This window comes from Manis javanica, chromosome 2, assembly GCF_040802235.1.
Source record: "Manis javanica isolate MJ-LG chromosome 2, MJ_LKY, whole genome shotgun sequence".
Lineage (NCBI taxonomy): Eukaryota > Metazoa > Chordata > Mammalia > Pholidota > Manidae > Manis > Manis javanica.
In genome coordinates, this window is record NC_133157.1 from 123,289,016 (window position 1) to 123,312,561 (window position 23,546).

Consider the following 23,546-nt stretch of genomic DNA (forward strand, 5'->3'; position numbering starts at 1 on the left):
GTGTTGTCTTCCTTGGGTCCCTTGTGTTGGGAGATCTGTGCACCTCCATGGCCTGAGAGACTATCTCCTTCCCCAGATTGGGGAAGTTTTCAGCAATTACCTCCTCAAAGACACTTTCCCTTTTCCTCTCTCTTCTTCTTATGATACCCCTATAATACGAATATTGTTCCGGTTGGATTGGTCAGTTCTCTCAATATTCTTTCATTCCTAGAGATCTTTTTTTCTGTGCCTCAGCTTCTTTGCATTCCTCTTCTTCAATTTTTTTCATTTATCGTCTCCTCCACCATATCTAATCTGCTTTTAAATCCCCACATTGTATTCCGTAATGAATGGATCTCTGTTCTGGATTTGGTCCTGCATTCTTGAGTATTTTTCTGTACCTGCGTGGATGTGTTTATGATTTTTTTTAATCTCTTTTAGGAATATTGATGAGTTCATTTTCACTTGACCTCTTTTCTGGTGTTTTGGGGATTTTTGTTTGAACCAGGTTTCTTTGACATTCCATATTTATATGTGGCACCCTCTAGGACCCTGAAGGCATACACTCTGGAGTTACTTAGCCCGTGGAGTGATGTCAGGGGTCTCAGTGGAGCGGCGCTGGTGACTGGGGGTTGGGAAGAGCTGTTTCCTGCTTCCCGGCTACTGTGCATCTCTCTACAGCCAGACTAGTCGGCTGAACACACAGGTGTAACCCTCTATGCTTTACATTTGTAGCTGCTGTAGGCAGGACCTCCCTCTGGCTGGACTGATGCCAGGGCAGGGGCAGCTGGTTTGTAAGCCAGTGCCAGCCTGCTGGAAGGTGCAGCAGGCTGCATATCATGGTGGAAGGCCTCAGAGCTGTATAGCCAGCCAGGGGGATGGAGTGCCTGAAGTTCCTGAAAAGTTCCCAACCTGCTGGGCAGAGTGCACCTGGACAATTTTGTCTACCTGTCGTTTTTCCTGAGCAGCAGTCCCTGTGCAGTCCTTGCCCATTTAGTAGCCCTCTCACTGTTAGGAAGTCTCTCATACTGCCTGCCTTTCTTTTGTCTCAGATCAGCTGGATGTGAATCCCTGTTTTCCACAACAGCTGGAATCTCAGTCTGTCCAAGTATTCCTCCTGTCTTAGCTTTCCAACCCCACTAATCTCCAGAGCACCATGCAATGTAGGTTCTTGTTCCCACAGCAGATCTCCAGGGCTGGGTGTTCAGCAGTCCTAGGCCTCCACCCCGTCTCCACTCAATTTCTCTTCCTTCTGCCAGTGAGCTGGGGTGGGAGAAGAGTGTGGGTCCCCCCAGATCATGGCTTTGGTATGTTATGTTTTTTGAGGTCTGTTCTTTTCTCCAGGTGTAAGCAGTCTGGTGCTGCCTTCTTTCCTGTTGATCTTTTAGGGTTAGTTGTATTAACAATAGTTTCATATTATATGTGGTTTTGGGAGGAGGCCTCTGTCTCACCTCTCACGTCGTCATCTTTAATCTGATCTACCTGACTTTAACCACTGTTACATGATAAAACTATCAAGGTATCCAGACATAATTCCATATCTACTGGTTCCCGACTCAGCACTTGATATTTTACCTATTATATAAATATTTCTCCCTTTCCCCAATTGATTTGCTTGGTTCTGGGGAACAGATACCCTAACATCAAAATGCCATCTTGGTTAATTTTGAAATAGCCACAAGTTAGAATAAATACATTAGTAATACTGGTCAGCTACCTCTTTTTCCACAGCAGCCTGATGTTTCTTGGTAAGTTTCTTCATTTTGGCAGCAAAGTTGTTACGCTGAGTTTCAACATCTTTCTCTAATCTGAGACGATGCTTATCCATCTCAGCCTTTAGCTTATCTTCCAAAGTCATCAGCTGTTTCTGATGTTGCTGCGTCATCCTCTTACAGTCAGACATGTGTTCTCTGAGCTCATGTTCTGGCATTTCCCTTGTAACCTACAACAATGGAGAGGAAAGAATGAAATAAAGCAAAACGTTTTTCTTTCAAAACCATCTTAGACCAGTCTACTATCAACTAAGTAGATAATTCATGTAGGAGATCCCACTCAATAGCTACTAATAAAATTTCATCTGAAAAAGCAAACAAGCTAGCTGGTTCTAAAATTTAAATGGGAATGTAAAGGACCTAGAATAGCCAAAATTTTGAGGGGATATGAAAAGTTGGTAGATTTAAATTCGGTAATCAAAACAGTGTGGTATTGGTATAAGGACACGCTGAATAGAGCAAAGGAACACAGTGAAATCTGGAAACAGACCCACATATATTCAGTGAATTGATTTACTACCAAAAAGTCAAGTTAATTCAAAGAGGAAAGGAAAGTGTTTTTAACAAATCCTGCTGTAACAACTGGTTCTCTGTATTCAAAATAAATAAATGCTTAATCATGGTATACAAGGAAATTAATTTGTAAAGAGTCACTTGACATAAACCTAAAATCCAGAATCAGAGAGCAGGAGAAAACACAGAATATTGTCATGACCTTGGGGTCAGCAAATATTTCTTGGGTAGGACACAAAAAACACTGATTGTAATGAAAAAAATGTACAAACTGGATTCTTGAACAGAGGCAAAATTCACATAATGTAAGATTAATCATTTAAGATGAACAATTCAGTAGCACTTAGTATATTCATGATATTCTGCAACCACTGCCCCATTATAAAGAAAAAAATGCACAAACTGGATTCTTAGAGACAAAATTTACATAATGTATGATTAATCATTTAAAATAATTCAATAGTATTTACTATATTCATGATGTTCTGCAAGACTGCCTGTATCTAGTTACAAAACATATATAATACTTCAGAAGAAAACCCTGTATGTTTTAAGCAGTTGCTCCCCCATCTCCCCTTCTGGTAACCACCAATCTATTTTCTGTCTACGGATTTATGTATTTTGGATGTTTCATATAATACATGAACTGTTGTATCTGGCTTCTTTCACCTAGCATGTTTCCAAGGTTCATCCATATTGTATAGGATGTAACAGTACTACGTTTCTTTTTATAGCTGAATAATATTCCACTCTATGCCCATACTGTCATTTGTTTATCCATTTATTTGTCGCTGGACCTCTGTGTTGTTTCCACCTTTTGGCTATTGTGAATACTGCTTTTATGAACATTTGTGTATATGCATTTGTTTAAGTACCTGCTTTCAATTGTTTTGGGTATATATCTAGGAGTAGAATTGCTGAGTCATGGGGAAATGCTATGTTTAACTTTTTGAGAAATCATCAACTGTTTACCACAGCAGCTGACATTTTACATTCTTACCAGCAATATATAGCAGGAGTTCCAATTTCTCCACGTGCTCCCTAGTTGTTATTTTCCATCTTTGCTTTTGTTTTTCTCTCTTAATAGCTAGCCATCTAACAAAACAGCAGCAGACTTACAGAGTCCAAGAAGGGACTAGCAGTTACCAAAGGGAAAGGGGTGGGAAGGGTGGGTGGAAAGGGAGGGAGAAGAGGATTAAGGGGCATTATGATTAGTACACATAGTGTAGAGGGGGGAGACGGGGAAGGCAGTAATAGCACAGAGAAGACAAGCAGTGATTCTGTAGCATCTTACTACGCTGATGGACAGTGACTTCAATGGGGTGTTAGGTGGGAACTCAATAGAATGGGTAAATGTAGTAACCAGTGTTGCTCATGTGAAACCTTCATAAGATTGTATATCAATGATACCTTACCAACAACAAAAAAATAGCTGGCCATCCTAGTGGCTATAAGGTAGTACTCATTGTAGTTTTGATTTGCGTTTCCCTAATGACTAATTATATTGAGTATTTTTTCATGTGCTGTTGGCCATTTGTATATATTCTCTGGATAAGTGTCTATTCAAGTCTTTAACACATTTTTTTAAATTGAGGTATAGTTTATATATTAATTTGAATAGTTTTTTGGTGGAGTCTTTAGGGCTTTTTTTATGTAGTATCAGGTCATCTCCAAACAATGACAATTTCACTTCTTCCTTACCAGTGTGGGTGTCTTTATTTCTTTTTCTTGCCTGATAATGTAGCTAGGACTTCCAATACTCTGTTGAATAAAAGTGTTGTGAGTAGGCATCCTTGTCTTATTCCTGATTTTAGAGGAAAAGTTTTTAGCTTTTTCATGGCCTTTACTCATTTTTAGTGGGTTGTTTGAATTGGATTTTAAAACTAAAAATTTTAATTTATCACAGATGGAGAAAAAATATTTGCAGGACATATCTGAGATAAAATACCTGTATGCTTCTTATGAAAGTCAAACACACATATGCCCTATGTATGACTCAGCCATTTTATCCTATGTGTTTGTCACAGAAATTAAAACATCATGTTCAAAGACATGTACATGTTTGTAGCATCTTACTATGCTGATGGACAGTGACTGTACTGGGGTATGTGGTGGGGACTTGGTAATAGGGGGAGTCTAGTAACTATAGTGTTGCTCATGTAATTGCACATTAATGATACCAAAATAATAAAATAAATAAATAAAAATATTTATTTCATCTTCCACTTGCCCCTTAGCAACCTCTAATCTATGAATTTGCCTATTTTAGATATTTCGTATAAGTGGAATTCTAATAATATTTGTCCTTTTGTGTCTGGTTTATATCACTTAGCATTTTTTCAAGGTTCACTCACATTGTAGCATATATTAGAATGCCGTTCCTTTTCACAGCTGAATAATAATCCATTGTAGATACACACACACACACACACACACACACACACACACACACACACACACACACACACACACACACTGGTTTGTTTATCCATTCATGTGTTGATGAACACTTGGGTTGTTTCCATCTTTTAGCTATTGGGCCTAGTAACTTTTGGTAATACTGAAAGCAGTGAAGTTAAAAAGGAAGCATTCCTATCAATTGTGAAAAGGAGTTACCTGACCTTCCAATGTTTTCAAGAAAATTTAATATCTTACATGTGAAAGTGTAGCAAACATCCACATTTCCTAAACTGAGAAGTTGTAATTTTCTACAATTACACCCACTTTTATTTTTTAAATGTAAACATTATGGAAAACGCAACAATCACTTTTCATTAGCACCCACCGTAAACCTTTCTCCATGTCCCAAAGGCAACCATTATCATTAATATCATGTTGTATACTTACTATTTTTAAATACCTTCGTTTTCATCTAAGTAACTTCAAATAATACATTATATGGTATTTATTTATTCTAAGATTTAAAAAATATTCTTTTTGCATTCTCAAAACATGTTTCCTAAATGCAGACATTAAACTGGGAATTAAAAAGCCTTTTGCCATTTTAAATTAAGTTGCCTAAAATTATGTTCCAAACTTATGATACATCAAAGGAAAAAAAAAAAACCCCAAACTCTTAAACTAACCAGACTAGGAAAATTAGTTATCAAAGTTGAAATTTTTTTCACTGAAATCCAAATACTCACAGATTTTGGACAGATGGCAAAATTATTAGACATGACTGTGTGGATTCCCTCCATCACGTGTAGCTCATTCTTGTTATCTGAGGCATCTGGAAGAATGTTAACCCTACCGCTTTGACTCCTGGTCCTGTTGGACATATGGGGAATAGACTGATGACTTCCAATATTATCCACTGCTCCTGTCTGTCCAACATCGTTATCTTGGTCCTGAGGGAAAAGAGTATTAGATTCAAATATCTTTATCTCCTGAATTCTTGATTATTAGCACCTAGCACACCACTTGGCGCACACAGTCTTCAGAATGTTAGTGGTCTATTTTGAGAACTTCCTTGTATTTGCCAAGACCAGAAAGTTTATCAGTTGTTAGTTGACAGATTAAAAAAATGACCAACAAGTAAATACCAAAAAGCCCAACCATGTGAAAAAGCTAATCAATTCAGTTATTTCCAAAGTGTAGTCTTTTCTCTAAAATTTTTGACATTATTTTGAAATCCATTTCTACTACACATCTCATGGGGCATACACAGGTATACATGGGATATATACTGCTTTCTCAATGATTCCAATGGTGAAAACAAACCCCAACCTCTTTTTTTAATCCTATAAACATCCCTTTTAGTTATTTTTTATTGAAGCCTTTTATATTTCTTTTCTTCTCAGAATATAGTCTTTGGCCTAAACTTCTTCCACTAAGTAATTTAATATTAATTTCTATCTATTTTTATGTAAAATTAAAAATTGTATATATATTTGATCATAATTAGAAGACTATTCTTCCCAAGAAACCCGGCAGACTTTGGTATCTGGGCACCAATATTACAGTCTTACCATGCCAAAACTCTTTAAGATATGCAGAATAATAAATACAGACCCATGGTATATGGAGGATCTTTTCTTACATCCACAGCCATAAAAAGTTGCTGTTATTCTAATGTTTAATGACATTAGAATTTTATTAATTTCACTTTACTAAAGTATTTCATATACCTAAAATAGCCCCAGTTTTCTAGTGACTACTGTTAGAACTAAAAAACAATATCAAAAATACCAAAGCTGTATGTAAGAAAGTCTTCTATTTTATAGTTCATTAATTATGTAGTGTTATTAAAAAGAAAAGTAACTACTACTCCTGTTTTCAGAATGCAGGGATCTTTCTCAATAGAAACCAATAAAAAAATCAAAGCTTTGGCATTGGGACATGAACAAAGAAAACAGAAAATACTTGGACTAAAAAAGATAGCTCCACAAATCATAAGCTTTATATTTTCCTTTGAGGAAGTTCTGTAACATTTCTACTGCAAATTTGGAAACATGGCAACATGGAAACAACTTGGTCTGAAGAGTAATATATGAATCCAAACCCATATGCTTCTACAGTAAGTTAGTTAACCACTCTGAGCCTTACTTTACTTACCTATAAAAAGAGTATTTTAGAACCATGTAGAGGAATGAATCCCTATACACAACTGAAAAGAATGAAGTGTTCTTAGTAACAGAATAAGAATCCTTGGTAATTTTTTCCCCCAGGATAAATTTAGCTAAGTCACCTGTTCTATTTATTCTATTTATTTATTTATTTTTAAAAAAGCAAGAAATTTCCAATTTAATATACATTTATCAGACATTACACAAAAGGCACTGGGGGAAAGGTTTATACAATACACAAGATAAGGAGAATGGTTGGTAATTCTAATGACTTCTCTGTGAGCACCGTCAACTTCTAAAGCCTGTAATTTCAGATACTTCCAAAAGCGTGTCCCATGCCATCAGACAATCAGGCAAAAAAGTGTTCAGCAGACCAGAATTTTGAAAGGGACTAGATTAAATAAAAGTTGAACAGGTTTCTCTAATAAAAAGACTTCACAGAGCTTTACTATGCTAATGTACACTACCAAGAGTTTGGTTTAAAGAATGCAAAACCTTTTTCTCCACCTGGGACTTTAGAGAATCACTGTGAAGACACAATCTGGAAACCACTGATATAAAAGATTCTTGGCAAGAAAAGTTCCATAAGGAAAGAAGCCAATAAAGAGACCCCAATACTTGAGCCGTTTCTAAGTTATTACCTTTTCGTCCTGTGCTTCTACTGCTGGCCCTTTTTGTGCCTCCTGGGAAAGGACCTTCTTCGTCTTTCGATTGTACAGATTGTCCAGCACTCTTTTTTTTTCATCCTTTGCCCTTTGAAGGAGATCTATTAACACTGTTGTAGGGTGCTCCCGAAGCACAAACCGGTGCTGGTTAAGAGTAGAAGGCAAAAGTCAGGTTGAGACCTATATATTTTTTCATTCAGAACAAATGAATCCCTTCTTGGACCCTAGAGTTACTATCCTAAATAATTATAGATAATGCATGTAATCTATGGTTATCTAATTCTATGCTTTTTACTTCTTATATTTATAAAATTTAATTTACATGTATACACTCTGTGCCCACATAACTTCCCCTGTACTTTTTATGAAAACTTTGAACATGACAACTTTGTTGGCCAAATGAAAATGCAGAGTTGAAATAATCAGAGTCTAAGTAAACATTAAGAATTAAGTCCAATTAGAGCCCTAAGTAGACGCTTACAAATTCTTAGAACTGGTTTCATAGAGGAGACACTATCAGTTCTGAATTACATTAGATTTCAACAGGAATGTATTTACTGATGGTGAATTACGTAACATACTACCTTGGGTATAATGGGTTCCTTTATGTTGCTTAAATGAAACTTCATAAAACACTAGCAGTTGATTAAAAGATGTTATGTATTAGTGATTTTTACCATTAATATTTAATAAGGCTTAATATCAAATACAGAAAAGTAGAAAGAACAATTCTACTATAAGATTATCATTGTTACATTTGGTATTTTTTGGACATTTATGTCTTCTCAGAAATTTTCCGTGTATAGATTTTGTTTTGTAGTTAGCACACAGATTGCAGAAAGATGACTTGTGCACTGGAGTTCATGAGATGATCTTGAATTCTTTTAAGACTTTTACCTCCTTTATTAGCTCAAATTGATTTCTTCTCTGAAGAGTTGTAACTATATATTATTCTCTTTTTATTGCTCTAAGTATTATGTTATTTCAACTCATAATGCCCACAGAATATTTCATCAGATATTCATGCCAAAATTACATAACCATTATTCTAATTCTGGATAATTATTTTCAATTTTTCATTCTGAGATAAATAGCTTCATACAGTAAGTCACTTTTTTCCATTTTATTTTTTTTCCTTATGAGACTGCAACAGAAATGTGATTAGGCCAAAGGGAAGGATGCACTTGACAGATTCTTCCTATCACTTCCAATAATGTCAATATACAAAATGGACCAGGTAAATGAATACATATGCAGGTTTGGGATCACCCAAGGTCAAGTATCCATTCCTGGTGGGCTGGGTTATTACCAAAAGAGGTTCTTTTGCCTTCATTAGGCAAATATAAGAAGCCAGTCACATTCTTCCTTTTCCTGAGCCTTAGCTTGGTATGTACCACTATTTATAATATTCGGTCTTTTTTATCCAAAAATAATATATCTTGTAATTCTAAGTTATTTAATAGTTTTCTACAAATGGATCCTGATTATTTTTCACTTACATAATTCATAGCTATACTAAACCTTTTGTTGCTATTGTGAATACCTAGTTTTTGGGCTTTCATTTGAGACTGTAAGTGTGCTTAGGGCCTAGAATTCCCTAAGTGTTACTGAAACATTATACTGCTCTTCTACATACTGTAGTTGCAAATAACCCTACTGAATATGTACATGATCCTTTCAATATCCTTGCATATTGAACTACGTGTTGGTGAAAATAAACAACTTCTTTGAAATTCTAAAACATGCATGCTGAAAGTCTAATTTTCTAGTGAAAAATCCACAGAATTCCTTAGGGTCACAAAAAAATAGTCAACTGCTACTCTCTAATGCCTTATCTAGATGTTTTAAGAACTATATTAAATTGAACAATACTATTATTGCTATTAATAAGATGTCAACCTCTAAATGAAAACATTTTTGAGAACAGAAAGCATATATTAATAATTTATTTAAATTAGATAACCAAACCTATTGAAAAGTGAATAGAATTCACATTACTTTTAAAATATTTTCATTGCTAAGTTAGAAAAACATATTTCTCAAAAGGAAACAAAAATGTGATATCCATTTTTAACAGTTCTTTTGAAATCTCTTTTTTCCCACAGTATTTATGTAAATGTATTACATATCATTTCTCTTCCTTTCATATTACTTTATATAGGACAGATGGATATATAAAGTATGGTAGATACAAAAATTAAATCCAAAGTTAAACTATGCCACCTCTGAAATGACATTGTTCCACATGAGTTAAAATTTGTAGTTGTAACTCATGAATATATTCTTGCACATATAAAAATTAAGTCATTTAGTACTACTATATTGAATATTTAACTATATATTCTATTCAGACATGGTAAAAGCAGTTAATTGTGAAAAACAAATGAAAAAACTTAGCAACTAAGAAAATTTCTAAGAAAGAATGGTATTATGAAATTAGTATTTTAGCAAAACCCAGTACAGCATACTTAATACTGATTCGGAATCGAAGAATAAAACACATTCTTTCAAATAATTCCTTGGGTGTACAAAACAGAGTATAACTGACCTTTAAAAGCTTCTTTGATGTAGGGCGATCTTTAGGGTTTTTCTGGAGGCAAGACTCTACAAAGTTACGAAAAGAACGGGACCTATTGTAAAGGAAAGTATTAAGTGAACATATTGCTATTTCCTTTAAAAACACATCCACAAATCAAGGTATGTCCCTATGGGTGGGAGGGAGAATAGAAATCATAAAAAAAAAAAGCAGAGAATACACTATATATTTCATTATGTAAGTCTATAAAAAGCTATGCAAAGCAACTAATGAATCTTTACCATTTTCCAAAGATAGATGTGCACACATTATTTTAAAATCCTGCTCTCACATACTTAAGTATCACAACTCATTCTACGTTGCGGTAAATTAGGAAAGTCAATCATTTTCCTTTTTGCATTCAAATCTAAGATAATATTCTTCTTAGTATTTTTTTTTTCTTTTCTCTAGCCACGTCTCTTTCTTGCTTGACCCTTGGATCATCTTCCATATAGCATGTTTCAGAACATCACGCTATTTGTTTTGGAAAGAACATTTTTTATACCTATTTAGTGTCCTTGAGCAAATGGACAAAAGTTCCAGAAAACAGTAAAATTTTTTTTTAAATTAGAATTCTGTAACATACTATTATATAGTGTTACTGATGAGAGTTCAGTAAGGCAGTAAGTAAAAAATATTCCATCAACGTTTGTCATCAATATTCAAATAAGATTTAATTCTTTTATACAAGAATTCTTTTTTGAATCCCCAAAGTATCAACCAGTGTAAAGACAGCCTGTGTTTAGTGTATTTATTATTCAGATGTACCATAATAAACTCTGTGCCAAGATTTCTTCAAAACATCTCTACAGAAGCAGCAAAGACCTGTGAACTTGCCTTAATAATGTAATGATAAAAAATTATTGCTAATTTATGCATCTTACTTGTGAATTTTAAAGTATTTGTTAAGTACGGTAGGTAGTCCCCTAGAATTTTTCAAATGCTAGATACACCTGAAGACTCTCCCATTAAAATTTTCTATCACTGATAAAAATCCTTCTTTCCTAACATTGTCCATCTGTTCTCAATAAACTTCTTTACATGAATAACAGTATTATCAAAGAAGCACTAGGAGATGCAACATCAAAGCACATTCTGAATAATAAATAATAACAATTAGAATCATCCAAAAATTATGAATTATCTGGTAATTCTGGTAAGTTATCAAATCATTTTTACCTATGTTTTATACCATATCAATTATAAACCATTCCCCAGTTAGATATCTGTACAGGTTGTGGCAATCTATATATTGCAGTTTTAAAACATGAATGTTTAAATCGTGCTATTTATTATATAATCAGGGTTGTATGTGTCGCTAAGGTAAAAAAAATATATTACTTTTTATACAAAAGCCATATGTTTTGCTCCCATGTAGCATCATCTATCTTTTATTTCTGAACTGAGTTACATATATGCTATGAAAAGTAGAGATAATAAAGGCTAAACATGATGTAAGGATAAAATAAAGGTATTTTAATATTTCTTCAGGTTATATACACTTCACCTCATTGAAATGAAATCATTTTTATAACATTATGAAAAGTATTTAAATTTTACCATGTTGAACAATATATCTCTCAGCCATACTCACCATTCATTAGACTGTAGTGTAGGGGGGTTATTTCTTCTAATGTGATATAAGGCACGCCTTGTATTCATAGCAAATAAAGGAGGCTCCCTTTCCGCTATAAAAGAAAGAAAACGTCCTGTTAAATATGTGCCTGTTATATAGGAGCATGGAAGCACTGTTAGTTTTTTTTTTTTTTTCATATACCCCAACTTCGGAAAAAAGTTGCAAGTAGAGTTCAGAGAACTTAGTTAAGTGAGTCAATAGAGAGGAAATTGCAGCCCTGATGCACAACATCCCTAGTGTATCTTTCCAATAAATAAGAACATTCTAAGAGAATCTAATACAGTCATTAAATCAGACCATTAATATGAATACATGACTATTATCTAATCCTCAAGCTCCATTGTAGTTTCAATCAAATGTCCCAATAATGTCCTTTGTAGCAAAAATGACGTTCAATCATCTGCATCTTTAAAGGAAATTGTCCATTTTTTTCTCAGTTTTAAACTTACATAAAATTGTTCATAAAATATCCCTATAATCCTTCCAATATGTGTAAAATCTGGAGTCATGTCCCCTGTCATTCCTGGTATTGGTTGTTTGTGTCTTCTTTCTGTTTGATCTAGCCAGAGGTTTATTAATTTAATTAATTTTCCCAAAGAACTAATTTGTGATCTCATTGATTTTCTCTATTGTTTTCATTTTCTATTTAATTGATGTCTGTTTTGATCTTCTCTGGGTCTCTTTGTTCTGTTTACTGTGGATTGAATTTGCCCCTCTTTTTCTAGTCTTAAGGTGACAGTTGAAGTCATGACCTTCACAATTCACAAGTATACAATTTTGACTCGAATATCCCTCAGTTTGGCTTTGTACTGTTATTAAATTTAGCTTCCACATCTCTGGCAGGAATATCACAGAAGCAAGTGTCACGCTTTTCTCAGTGTATTCCATGATGATCCTATAGAACAGGTCCATGGTTTCAGATCATCTTGTCATTGACAGTGTTCACTTTGATCACTTAAGGCCATTCCACAAGGTTTCATGGTGAAGTTTCACTTTTTTTCTTTGTAATTATTAAGGATTTGTGAAAAGGTACTTGAGTCTATATAAATATTCTGTTTTGCATAAAGATCATTTTATTCTCTTATTGTATAGATTTATATTCTTCATTTAATAATTTATAACCTGCTACTATCATTTATTTTGATGTTGAAATTGTTTCATTTTTGAGCAGTTGAGAATCTTTTTAAGCCGACTTCTGCCTTTCTGGCACGGCTCAATCATTCCCTGCTCAGTTCCTTGCTCTCTGGCACACTAAGATGTTCCAGGATCATCTTATGCTTTCCCTACTGTAGACACGTGCCAAGGAGCTGTGGCAGGCAGTGTGCTCACTGCTACTGCCCATGTCACTTCTCTCAGATCCTGTCAGTGGATAAAGGAAGGGAACACACACGTCCCTCATATATTTGTATTCATACTTGCACATTAAATATCTTTAGTTGTTTATTGAAAATAACTGAGTTCATTACAATATCTCAAATCCAATGCCTGTAGTACTATTTATTCGAGCCTTCTCTTTCCATTATTTGTAGCACCCTTCTCTGACAGTAAGAAACCTCACTCTCATTATCCTTAATATATTTGATGAATCGCCCCTGTACATAGCCAGTCTCCCATCTTGGCCACCACCCTTTCCCCTTCTCCCCATCAAGTTTTCAAACCCCATTCCAAGCCTGTCTGCAGTGTGAATGTCCACTTCATCCACTCAGTTTCTGACACCCCATCCAAACTGGATCACTTTCTGCAGTGAGGCCCTCCTCATCAGCTCTCAGGAGGGAAGCTCCCTTCCTTTCAATCAGGCACTGCCACTGTGTCAGGTGACCTACCCCCAAATGTGGATGTGCTCCTTGGCCTCTGACACCCCATGCTGGGCTACTTCCAGGTCTGAATGCTTTGGTTACCCCACCAGGACTCTGAATCTCCAAACTTGACTGCCGCCCTCCCTGCACAGGTTCTGCTTCCACATACAAGGCATTCTGTCTGTGGGAAATCCCTCCTTTCCTCACAGGACTCTGACACGCCACGCCGGGCTACCATGGCTCAGCAGGTGACATGGACACCTACTTTATACTGTCCTCACAACAGCTTTAAGAATGAGTAGTTTGATCCAGGAAGGGGAAGGGATTACTGAAGAAATTCTTAATGAATAAAATAACTTGTGTTTCTACTGTGATTTATTAAAGTATTCAAAAATTCTAAGTGGTGTACCATCAATATATCAAACCAGAGTATGATTTTTGATCTGTCATTTACTATAAAGCTGAACATCTCTATTTAGTCAAAGAACACTGAACTTAAAACCATAGAGATTTACTAAATCTAGACTGCCGTAGCCTTCAGTGGATTCAAAGGATATTTTCCATTTCAAATACTTTTTTAATTGAAGTATCATTGATATTCAATCTTATATTGGTTTCAAGTATACAACGCAGTGGTTCTACAGTCACCCATATTAAATCCTCACCCCCACTACTGCAGTTACTGTCAACATAGGAAAATGTTATAGAAGCAGTGCTTATATTTTCCATTCTACTATCCCGGTGACCAGCTTATGACTGAAAATTTTGTGCCCTTTTATTGCCCTCACCCTCAACTACTCACCCCAATCCCTCCCCCACAGTAACCACCAGTCACTACTCAGTGTCTATAAGTCTACTGCTATTGTGTTCCTTTTGTGTTTAGATTCCACAAATAAGTGAAATCATATGGTATTTTGTCTCTGCCTGGCTTATTTCACTTAGCATAATACCCTCTAGGTTGATCCATGTTGTTGCAAATGGCAGGATATCTTTTCTTCTTATGGCTGAATAATATTCCATTGTGTATATGTACCACCTCTTCTTTATCCACTTATCTGCTGATGGACAGTTAGGCTGTTTCCATAACTTGGCTACTGTAATGCAACAATAAACAGAGGGGTGCATCTATCTTTTGGAATCAGGGGTTTTGTTTTCTTCAGGTAAATTCCTAGAAGTGGAATTACTGGATCAAATGGCATTTCTATTTTTAGTTTTTTTAGTAACCTACGCACTTCTTTCCACAGTGGCGGCTCCAATTTACATTCCCACCAAGAGGGTAGAAGGGTTCCCCTTTCTCCACATCCTTGCCAACACTTGTTTTTTCTTTTCTCTTGGACAGAGGCCATTCTAACTGGTCTGAGGTAATATACTATTGTCGTTTTAAGTTGCATTTCCCTGATGATTAGTGATGGGGAGCATCTTTTCATGTGCCTGTTGGCCATCTGTATTTCTACTTTGGAAAAATGTCTGTTCTGGTCTTCTGCCCATTTTTTAGTTGGGTTTTTTTTTCGTTTTCTTTTTTTTTCGTGTTTCGTAGTATGAGTCCTTTATATATTTTGGATGTTAACCCTTAATAGGACAAATCATTTACAAGTATACTCTCCCATACTGTAGGTTACATTTTTGTTCTGTTGATGGTATCCTTTGCTGTACAGAAGCATTTTGGTTTGGTATATACTCCCACTTGTTCATTTATTATTTTGTTTCCATTTCCTGAGTAGTTGTGTACAGGAAAAAACTGCTCACACTTATGTTTGAGAGATTTTTGCCCATGTTTTCTTCTAAGAGTTTTATGGTTTCATGTCTTATATCTAGATCTTTGATCTACTTTGAGTTTACTTTTGTGTGTAGAGAGTTATGGACAGTAATCTGGCTTCTTTCTCTTGCATGTAGCCGTCCAGTTTTGCCAACATCAGTTGTTGAAGAGTCTGTCCTTTCACCATTGTATATTTATGGCCTAAGAATGCAGCACTCCAGTTTGAAAAAGACAGTGCACCCCTATGTTTATCACTGCACTATCTACAATAGCCAAGATATGGAAGCAACCTAAATGTCCATCAGTAGAGGAATGGATAAAGAAGATGTGGTACCTATACTCAGCCATAAGGAAAAAACAGATCCTACCATTTGCAACAACATGGATGGAGCTAGAGGATATTATGCTCAGTGAAATCAGCCAGGCAGAGAAAGACAAGTACCAAATGATTTCACTCATATGTGGAGTATAAAAACAAAGGAAAACTGAAGGAGCAAAACAGCAGCAGAATCACAGACCCCAAGAATGAACTAATAGTTACCAAAGGGAAAGGGACTGGGGAGGATGGGTGGGAAGGGAAGGATAAGGGCGGGGAAAAAGAAAGAGGGTGTTACGATTATCATGTAGAGTGTGGGGTGGGCAAGGGGAGGGCTGTGCAACACAGAGCAGACAAGTAGTGATTTTACAGCATCTTACTACGGTGATGGACAGTGACTGTGAAGGGGTATGTGGGGGGGACTTGGTGAAGGGGGGAGCCTAGTAAACATAATGTTCTTCATGTAATTGTAGATTAGTGATACCAAAAAAAAAAATCAAACTGTACAATAAGGTATGCAGCCTGATAATCTAATCCTCATACCTAACACAAAGTATTAAGTAACCTAAGTAGTGGTAAGTAATTCATGAATGCTTTAGAGACCCTTCATAGATAGTAAATTTATAACCACAGACATATTCTAGGTGTTTAACAAATACTCATTAAATGTTAGACACAGATACCTCAAAATTAATACCACAGTATAAACTATTTTAGACCTAATTTAATACAGCAAATGTAATATACCTAAATTAACATATATACATCATACATATATATATATACACACACACACACACACACACACACACACACACACACACATATATATATATATATATATATACATACAAATTGCCAAATAACCAAAGTGACAACCTTGGTCGATATATTGCTCCCCTTAAACACTGACATAAAAATTAAAATCTGTAATTTGGTACAGAAATTGAGATAAAACATTGATCAAAACTTACTACACAGTAATAAAGAGCAATGCTTACCTAGTTCAATGCATGTTATTCCAAGAGACCATACATCGACTTTGTTATCATATTGTTCTTCATTCCTGCCTAAAATTATTTCTGGGGCCACCCTAAAACGTAAAATGTTACTTAAAGTTAAAAAAGAAAAGTATACTATTCTTTAAAAACGTAATGACCATCCACATGGAGAATACCTGTGTGAATTCCAGATGATATATCTGGACATAAGAATTCTTATAATGGGAAATAAATGCATTACAGGTTGTGAAGTAAATATTTACCATTGCATACACAGTGTTAGACTTATTCTCACCATTTGTCATGATCACGTACCAGCATCCTGGAGGAAAAACTCCCCAGAGCAGGGCTGCATTCTGCATCAATTCAAGGTTGCAGATTGTAATAGTGCATATCCTTTATGCCAGCAGTTCTCAAACATTTTGGTTTCAGCATCTTATTACAAAAGTCTAAATTTTGCTCAAAAGAGGGCATTTTATCACTGGCACTTGTTTTCTTGAAGTAAACAAACTCACTACATTTAGCTGAGAAAATATCTGCCACAATAAGCAACAATGAATAAGCAGTTTGTCAGTCTTTTTTGCAAATAGGAGTAGTGTTCTGTGATGAAAGTGGCTAGGACAGCCACTCACAACTAAATATATCATACAATTATTAACTTTGGAGGCGTCTTGGTTATAAAATGAAACGCTAATTCACATCTTCAGCTAGACTCTAATGTTCTCACTGGTGCTTCACCTTATCCTTCCTTTGTACTTGCTAAGCACAGACAAACACGAAGAACAGTTTCTGACTGTTTAATAAGATTGTCACCAGGCGTATGTATGTTCCTGTGTGTAAAAATATGTAAATATGTACATAGTGCTGTGTTCCTAATACACCATATACAAATTAATACACATGTAACTTTCAATTGCCAATAATAGAGGGCTTCTAATGTGTTAAGATGTTGAAGTAAGCTTGGGGAGTCACTACGTTCAACAAAGTTAAAAAAGTTTTGTTTTTAATGCACAACTTTCTAGCTCCTTTCTAGTATCTAATATTGATCACTGATTTGTAAAGAGGGGGACCATTAAGAAGCATTATTTGTCCAAAGAACCCTTTTTTTATACAGGGGAAGAGGATTCTATCTAAACTAGGGTTCTACATAAGAAATTTTTGGTCATACAGAACAGTAGTCTTCAAACTTATTTTCTTACTTCCAATGAATTTATTAAAAAAATGTATCCGCTTGTACATTTTTGAGTTGGTATCTAAATGTTATAAACTTAATAGTTGCAAAGGATATAATGCACACATATGTATATACATTATTTTGTATATGTGCTTTACAGATATTTACAACTTGGAGCTGAGGACCTCACTCATTCAATTCATTAAAAACACTGCTGTATGATAACCTAATTAGCAAACCCAGTCTGCACGGTCATATCAACCATTCAAATCAGAATTATTTTCTGTCAGGAAATGCCAAACTTCATTTCTCATTGTAAATAACATGTTAGTGTGTCCTCACGACAACTGTCCCCGTTATAAATGAAATCATTTGTGATTCACTAGAAAAGAAGATGGGAGGAAAGATAATTGGGGAAAAGAAAGAGCAAGGAGCAAAAGGAACTGAGGAGAGATGACTGTGAAGGCAGAAGGTCCTTTGCCAAAACTCGGTGTCCTAACTCTTCAATATTTCTGATGCTATATATTCTAGATGTTATGTGTTCTCAAATTGTCCCTCTGGTGATGGTTTGAGGCTTTTAATTCTCAGAACAATGCATCACTCTACTATTCAGGATGGGTGAGAAGCCTTTCTTTAACAAACTGGGAGTTGGGAGATTTGAAACCTAGGTGGAAAAGAAGATGCAGTAGACCTAAGACACTTCTCAACATATACAGAGAGAGGACATCTATGGAAGTTGAAGATGTGGAAAATTATTCCCTTCAGACTTGCTGACATTAATATGGAATTATTTATGAATAAAATTAGATGATGTCTAGAAGTCATTTCAAATAACTGGAGGTGGGAGGGAGGGCAAGAAAATCAAGTACACAGGGCAGCCAGGCCCTGGGGTAGTGCTGTTAGGCTGAGCTGACCGCTGTGTGAGCCTTCTTTATATTTTTGTCTATTTCCCTGTATACTTGAAATTCCCCACAATAAAAAATGAAAACAAAAAGTTCCTAATCAGCTACCAGTCTTCAGGTACTCTTATTCAGAAGATACTGACACACAGTAAGTATAAATCTAAAGAAAATTTCCACTTAGCATTTCTATCCATCTAAATTTTTTCACTCCTACCCCCAATACATGATGTAGATGATAACAGGAAAGAACCGTGGGGGGGGGGGACAAATGATACAACAGGAGATACAAGGGCAGCACTCCAAATCTGTATCTGAAACTACAGTGCTTAGAGTAATATCTAAAGCAGCACTGTACTTCCAAGAGAACCATAAAGCACCTGATAAAAGTACAACCACACACTGCCTATTCCAATTATGAGGATCAATACCAGATGGGACTATGCTTACCAATGCGGCGTTCCCACAAAAGACTTGGCAGAAGAGGCCATGGAAGCAAATCCAAAGTCAGCAAGTTTCGCCTGGCCTCCTGGTGTCAGAAGGATATTTCCTGCTTTGATGTCTCTGCGTTTAAGGAACACAGAAAATTATTTTTCTTTCCTTTGTAAGATTATACTGAAAATGATAAAGATCATATAAAAATTTATAAAATAGGGAAGGAGAAATCAGAATAATTAAGGCCTTGGATAATCTCTCAGTTGGGATAATGAGAATTAAAATCCAAACTAAGAAATGAGATGTACAGAATTCCTATAAGTATATAGTAACAAGTTTCTAAAAGAGAAGATAAAATAGCAGTAGAAACAGAAGAAAAAAATAAGGTAATTAATGGCACATACTCGATATTTGAGTGCCTGTTTATTGGTACAAGTAATGGTTTAAAAAATGTAGCTGAACATTCTTATATGACTAAGATTTCTGAGTATACCCTTAACAATAAAATGGAAAAAAAAGAACCTGATGCCCCAAATTTGTTTTTTTTAATTACTCATATCATTCCAAATTTTAGCATAGTTCTCCTACCTAAATATGAAATGAAAACTGAAACACGTGGGTAAGGCAATATCAATGATCCCAAATTTACTTTTAAGTTCTTTTCTAAATCACCAACGTACATGTGAACTAAGAAAATTATAATGGGATTGTATGCCCAATGGGCACCATAACATTCAAAAAGAAATTTCTAAGCACTTGTCAATTCATACATACTATACAGAATTATAATGGATGTAATATTGTCAATCTATATTCTTCCATTTGTTTTTTTAAAAAATGGAAGGTTCTTTGAAGTTGAGAAGACCTTAGGTTCTGCTTCCAACTCTTTCATTCTCTTATTTACTATGCATGTGGATTTTTCTCTTGGACCTTACTATCCTCATCTAAAAAACTGATCACCCATTAATTTGCAATGACTCTACTATATAAGTTTACTATGTATTGTCTGGTTCACATAATTTTAAAAATGCTAGCTTCCTTCTAAAAACAGGCAAAACCAGTACCAGTGCTAAAAATGTAGTTTATGATGGTTTAATCTTTAAATTACTATCCATTATCAAGGATTATCTCAAAAGCATAGAATGTTAAGTAGCTTTTACTTGTCTCTGTCATGGAATCAATGGAACAAATCCGGCATTATAAGTCACCAGGAGGACAAAAGATCTAGGTTAGTTCTAGTCTAATCTATCTTGCTTCATAAGCTTTGAGAAGTGAGTCACAAATTGGGGCATCAGTTTCTTCATCTGTAAAATGAAACAAGAATACATAATCCCTATCGTCTTTTCCACTTCACAAATTAAACTTTTCTATAATTAAATTTAAAGTGCACATACTTCGGAAAGCCCAGCAGCATGTGTAGAAAAAGATAAAAATTATTCTCAACCAAGAGGTCAAATAAATTAGTATATTCATTTTAAGACATGGATAACCTAAAAAAATATGAGTTTGTAAAACTCCAGAATACTTTTATTTAGCTAAAACCAACAAAGCTTTCAGGATTAATAAATTCTAGGTCTGATAAATTTGCTTATTAATATATGGTAATTTTTAAAGTACTTACCTATGGATCATGGCACGGGAATGTAAGTAGGCTAATCCCTGAAGAGCACCATGTATAATTGCAGCTATTTCCATTTCTTGTAATGGCTTTTTGTAAACTTAAAATAAGATTTTATTTGAAAATAATTATTCTATAGAACATTTCTACATTTCTATTTTAAAATATATATACACATATCTAATATATGGGCAAATTTTAAAAAACTAACATTTAGCAAGAAGGAATTTTTTGCTTTCCAAGATAATAAAACAAAGCAATTGAACTTAAGTGCACAGTTGTGCCTAGTTATTAAGAGTTCACAGCCAATTTTCCTCTAAGTTAACATTTGACAATTATTTCATGATTATAAAAACAATGAAAGAGAAGCTTTCCTTTTTTATATTCCTACATATCTTCATTCTGAACAGAAGGAACAAATCAAGTTTAATGATAAAGAATGCAGAAAAATGCCTGTTAAATCACAATGAAAGAAAACTCATCTGTTATGCTAAAATGCAGTATTTAATGAGGACAGTGCATACGCTGAGATTCTAGAAAACACAAAGGTTTTTACTCTTCCTGGAAAGTTTTAACATTATTAAAAAAATATCTTAGTGAATGAATTCTCATTTTATCATACTAATACTTTTCTTTTTCTTAATAAATAAAGGAAACTTACCTTTCAGCAAATCTGAAGCAGATCCTAAACAATATTCCATTACAAGCTACAGGGGAAAAAATGATAAAAACATTAAAAGACACTAGTAAAATAACAAGATTCGATATGAGATCAATTCACCAAGGAGATTAAGAAGATAGTTTGAAGTGAAACCAACTCTAGTTATCAATTACCTTTAAATATAAGTATATATTTTGGAACTTGTTAAATCCATACATGAAGTTAAGCCAATGCTACATTAATCTTTTATAATGCCGACATATAACTGCTTGTAGAAGATGTGTGTTTCATATAATTACTAACTAAAGCTATAAAGGAATATACATATTCCATTCATATTAACCTATAGTAGCAATAGTGGTATTGTTAGGAAGCAGAAAATCGTCCTCTGGTACTATATACACGGAGTTTAGGTTACAGTTTAAATCTTTCCTATAAAGCAAACACAGAGCACCTCGTATGTACCAGGTATTTTATATATATTAACTAATTTAATCCTCATAACCACCTTTGGAAGTAGACCCTATTATCATCCTGTTTTACAGATGGAGAAACTTGAAAGACAGAGAGGCAGCCTACCCTCTCTGCCACTGTTTTTTCTTTAACCACAGCCTCAAATTTAGGAGTACCATTACCATCAAATTAAACCAAACATTACAAATCTAAATAAATCTAAGTTCTGTATACTAAAATGATAATCAGCTGTAGCTTATTAAAAATAAAAGGTCATTCCTGTTTAAAGAAAATTTAGCCTTTCTCTGAGAAGACATAATTACTATGCCTATACTGTTGTAAGATTACTACCTTATCTTAGTTTCAACAATGGGGCAAAATTAATTTCCATTTTCTACAATAAAATGTCCCAATTTTCTACCTTTACTATTATTCAGCCAAAGAATCACAATCAGTTTGGATTTCACCAGGATTCACCACCAATATTCCAACCAAGATCCTTGTGGTTAAATAGCTTACAATACATTTATGTCAAAAATATATGATTTTCATCCTTTGATAGGATTGTTCTCAACAAATGTTTGATAAAGCATTTGAAGAATGATACCGCTAACATACATCAGAACATTTTCCCGTGCATGTAATGGTCAGCTGAATCTCTGTAGTCAACTGGCAAAAGGTCTATTATCTCTTACTGCCGAAGAGTTTCAGGAAAAGCTGCTCTTTTCTCAGTATGAACTAACATTTCAAGGTGTTTGTGCATGGCTTTACAACTATTTTGAGACATTTTTGAATTAATCATAAACTAAACTTCTAAAATTACAGCAAGGGGAGAGCAGATACCTACCCATGCTCTGTTCTCACGTAAATAGCAGCCTTTGTATTCCACAATGTTGGGATGTTTTAATGTTCTTAGGCACCTGACTTCCTTAATAATACCCTGCCATCTCTGTGGGAAGAAAAAAAAAGAATAAAGGAAAGAATTAGAAACAGTTGCCTTTCCTTAGAAAACTATATAAGTACAAAAGTAATTATTAGATTAAAAAGTTAACAAGTACATACAACTTTGCTTCATTTGTAATATTTAAGTGTCAAACTAAAATATTTTAAAGAAATTACATTCATATAGTTTACAACTCAATAACATAAAATTCATTCCACGTAGTACATATTTTTCTTTTCATAAAATTTATTATCAATGAGTCTTATACAAATTTTACAACCACACACCAAGCCTGCTGAAAACTATATGCTATATTTAGTGGTTTTTCTTCAAAAGTTCAACCTCCCCCTTCTTTTATGCAGCTTTATTGTTGTATAATTTACATACCTTAAAGTTCAGCTGTTGTGTTTTTGGCTTCTTTTGTCTACCAAACGTTAAGTTTTTTCAGTTGTTTAAACTCAAATAAAGTAATTACCTAAATTCCTAAATGCACATATTCTAAAATGCTAGTGAACACTTAGGTTATAACAGAGGGAAGTTCACAGAAAAACCAAGCAGCATGGAAACATTTTCCTACAGGATTTCACAAAGAGCCTTCCCATTGACGCCTACTAGTAAATAACAGATAAACCTTCAGCAATAAAAGCTACTCTGACAACTTCAGAAACTTAGGCCATATCCTAAATATAGTTACTTGTCAGAAGCAGTCAGGGAACTCTGAAAATACAGGTACTTGGGTCCATACCCAGAGACTCTAGAGGCTTAGGAGATGTGGGATGGGAACTT

General features: G+C 34.7%; 1 protein-coding gene and 1 long non-coding RNA gene across 23 annotated transcripts in view; one reads left to right on the top strand and one right to left on the bottom strand.

The window, feature by feature from the left end:
• The window catches only part of LOC140847856 (uncharacterized), a 112,804-nt gene that overhangs the window by 50,874 nt on the left and 38,384 nt on the right, over positions 1 to 23,546 (top strand). For 6 of the 22 annotated variants that reach the window (XR_012128084.1, XR_012128082.1, XR_012128087.1 and 3 more), the window contains 2 exons: positions 14,749 to 14,865; positions 15,398 to 16,584. The exons of 7 other annotated variants lie outside the window; for them this stretch is intronic. This is a non-coding gene — a long non-coding RNA (uncharacterized lncRNA). Of the gene's footprint in view, positions 1 to 13,656; positions 14,866 to 15,397; positions 16,585 to 17,911; positions 19,090 to 23,546 lie in introns of those variants that run through there. 9 more of the 22 variants (XR_012128083.1, XR_012128085.1, XR_012128090.1 and 6 more) reach the window with 3 other exon arrangements.
• Positions 1 to 23,546, bottom strand: part of LOC140847855 (serine/threonine-protein kinase TAO1-like) — a 97,412-nt gene that overhangs the window by 25,623 nt on the left and 48,243 nt on the right. The window contains exons 4-13 of the mRNA XM_073229310.1: positions 22,665 to 22,766; positions 21,365 to 21,410; positions 20,707 to 20,803; positions 19,101 to 19,214; positions 16,578 to 16,669; positions 11,667 to 11,760; positions 10,046 to 10,127; positions 7,474 to 7,641; positions 5,411 to 5,614; positions 1,697 to 1,921 (exon numbers count right to left, since the gene is read on the bottom strand). Of these exons, the coding sequence (XP_073085411.1) occupies positions 1,697 to 1,921; positions 5,411 to 5,614; positions 7,474 to 7,641; positions 10,046 to 10,127; positions 11,667 to 11,760; positions 16,578 to 16,669; positions 19,101 to 19,214; positions 20,707 to 20,803; positions 21,365 to 21,410; positions 22,665 to 22,766 (1,224 nt within the window). The remainder of the gene's footprint in view (positions 1 to 1,696; positions 1,922 to 5,410; positions 5,615 to 7,473; positions 7,642 to 10,045; positions 10,128 to 11,666; positions 11,761 to 16,577; positions 16,670 to 19,100; positions 19,215 to 20,706; positions 20,804 to 21,364; positions 21,411 to 22,664; positions 22,767 to 23,546) is intronic.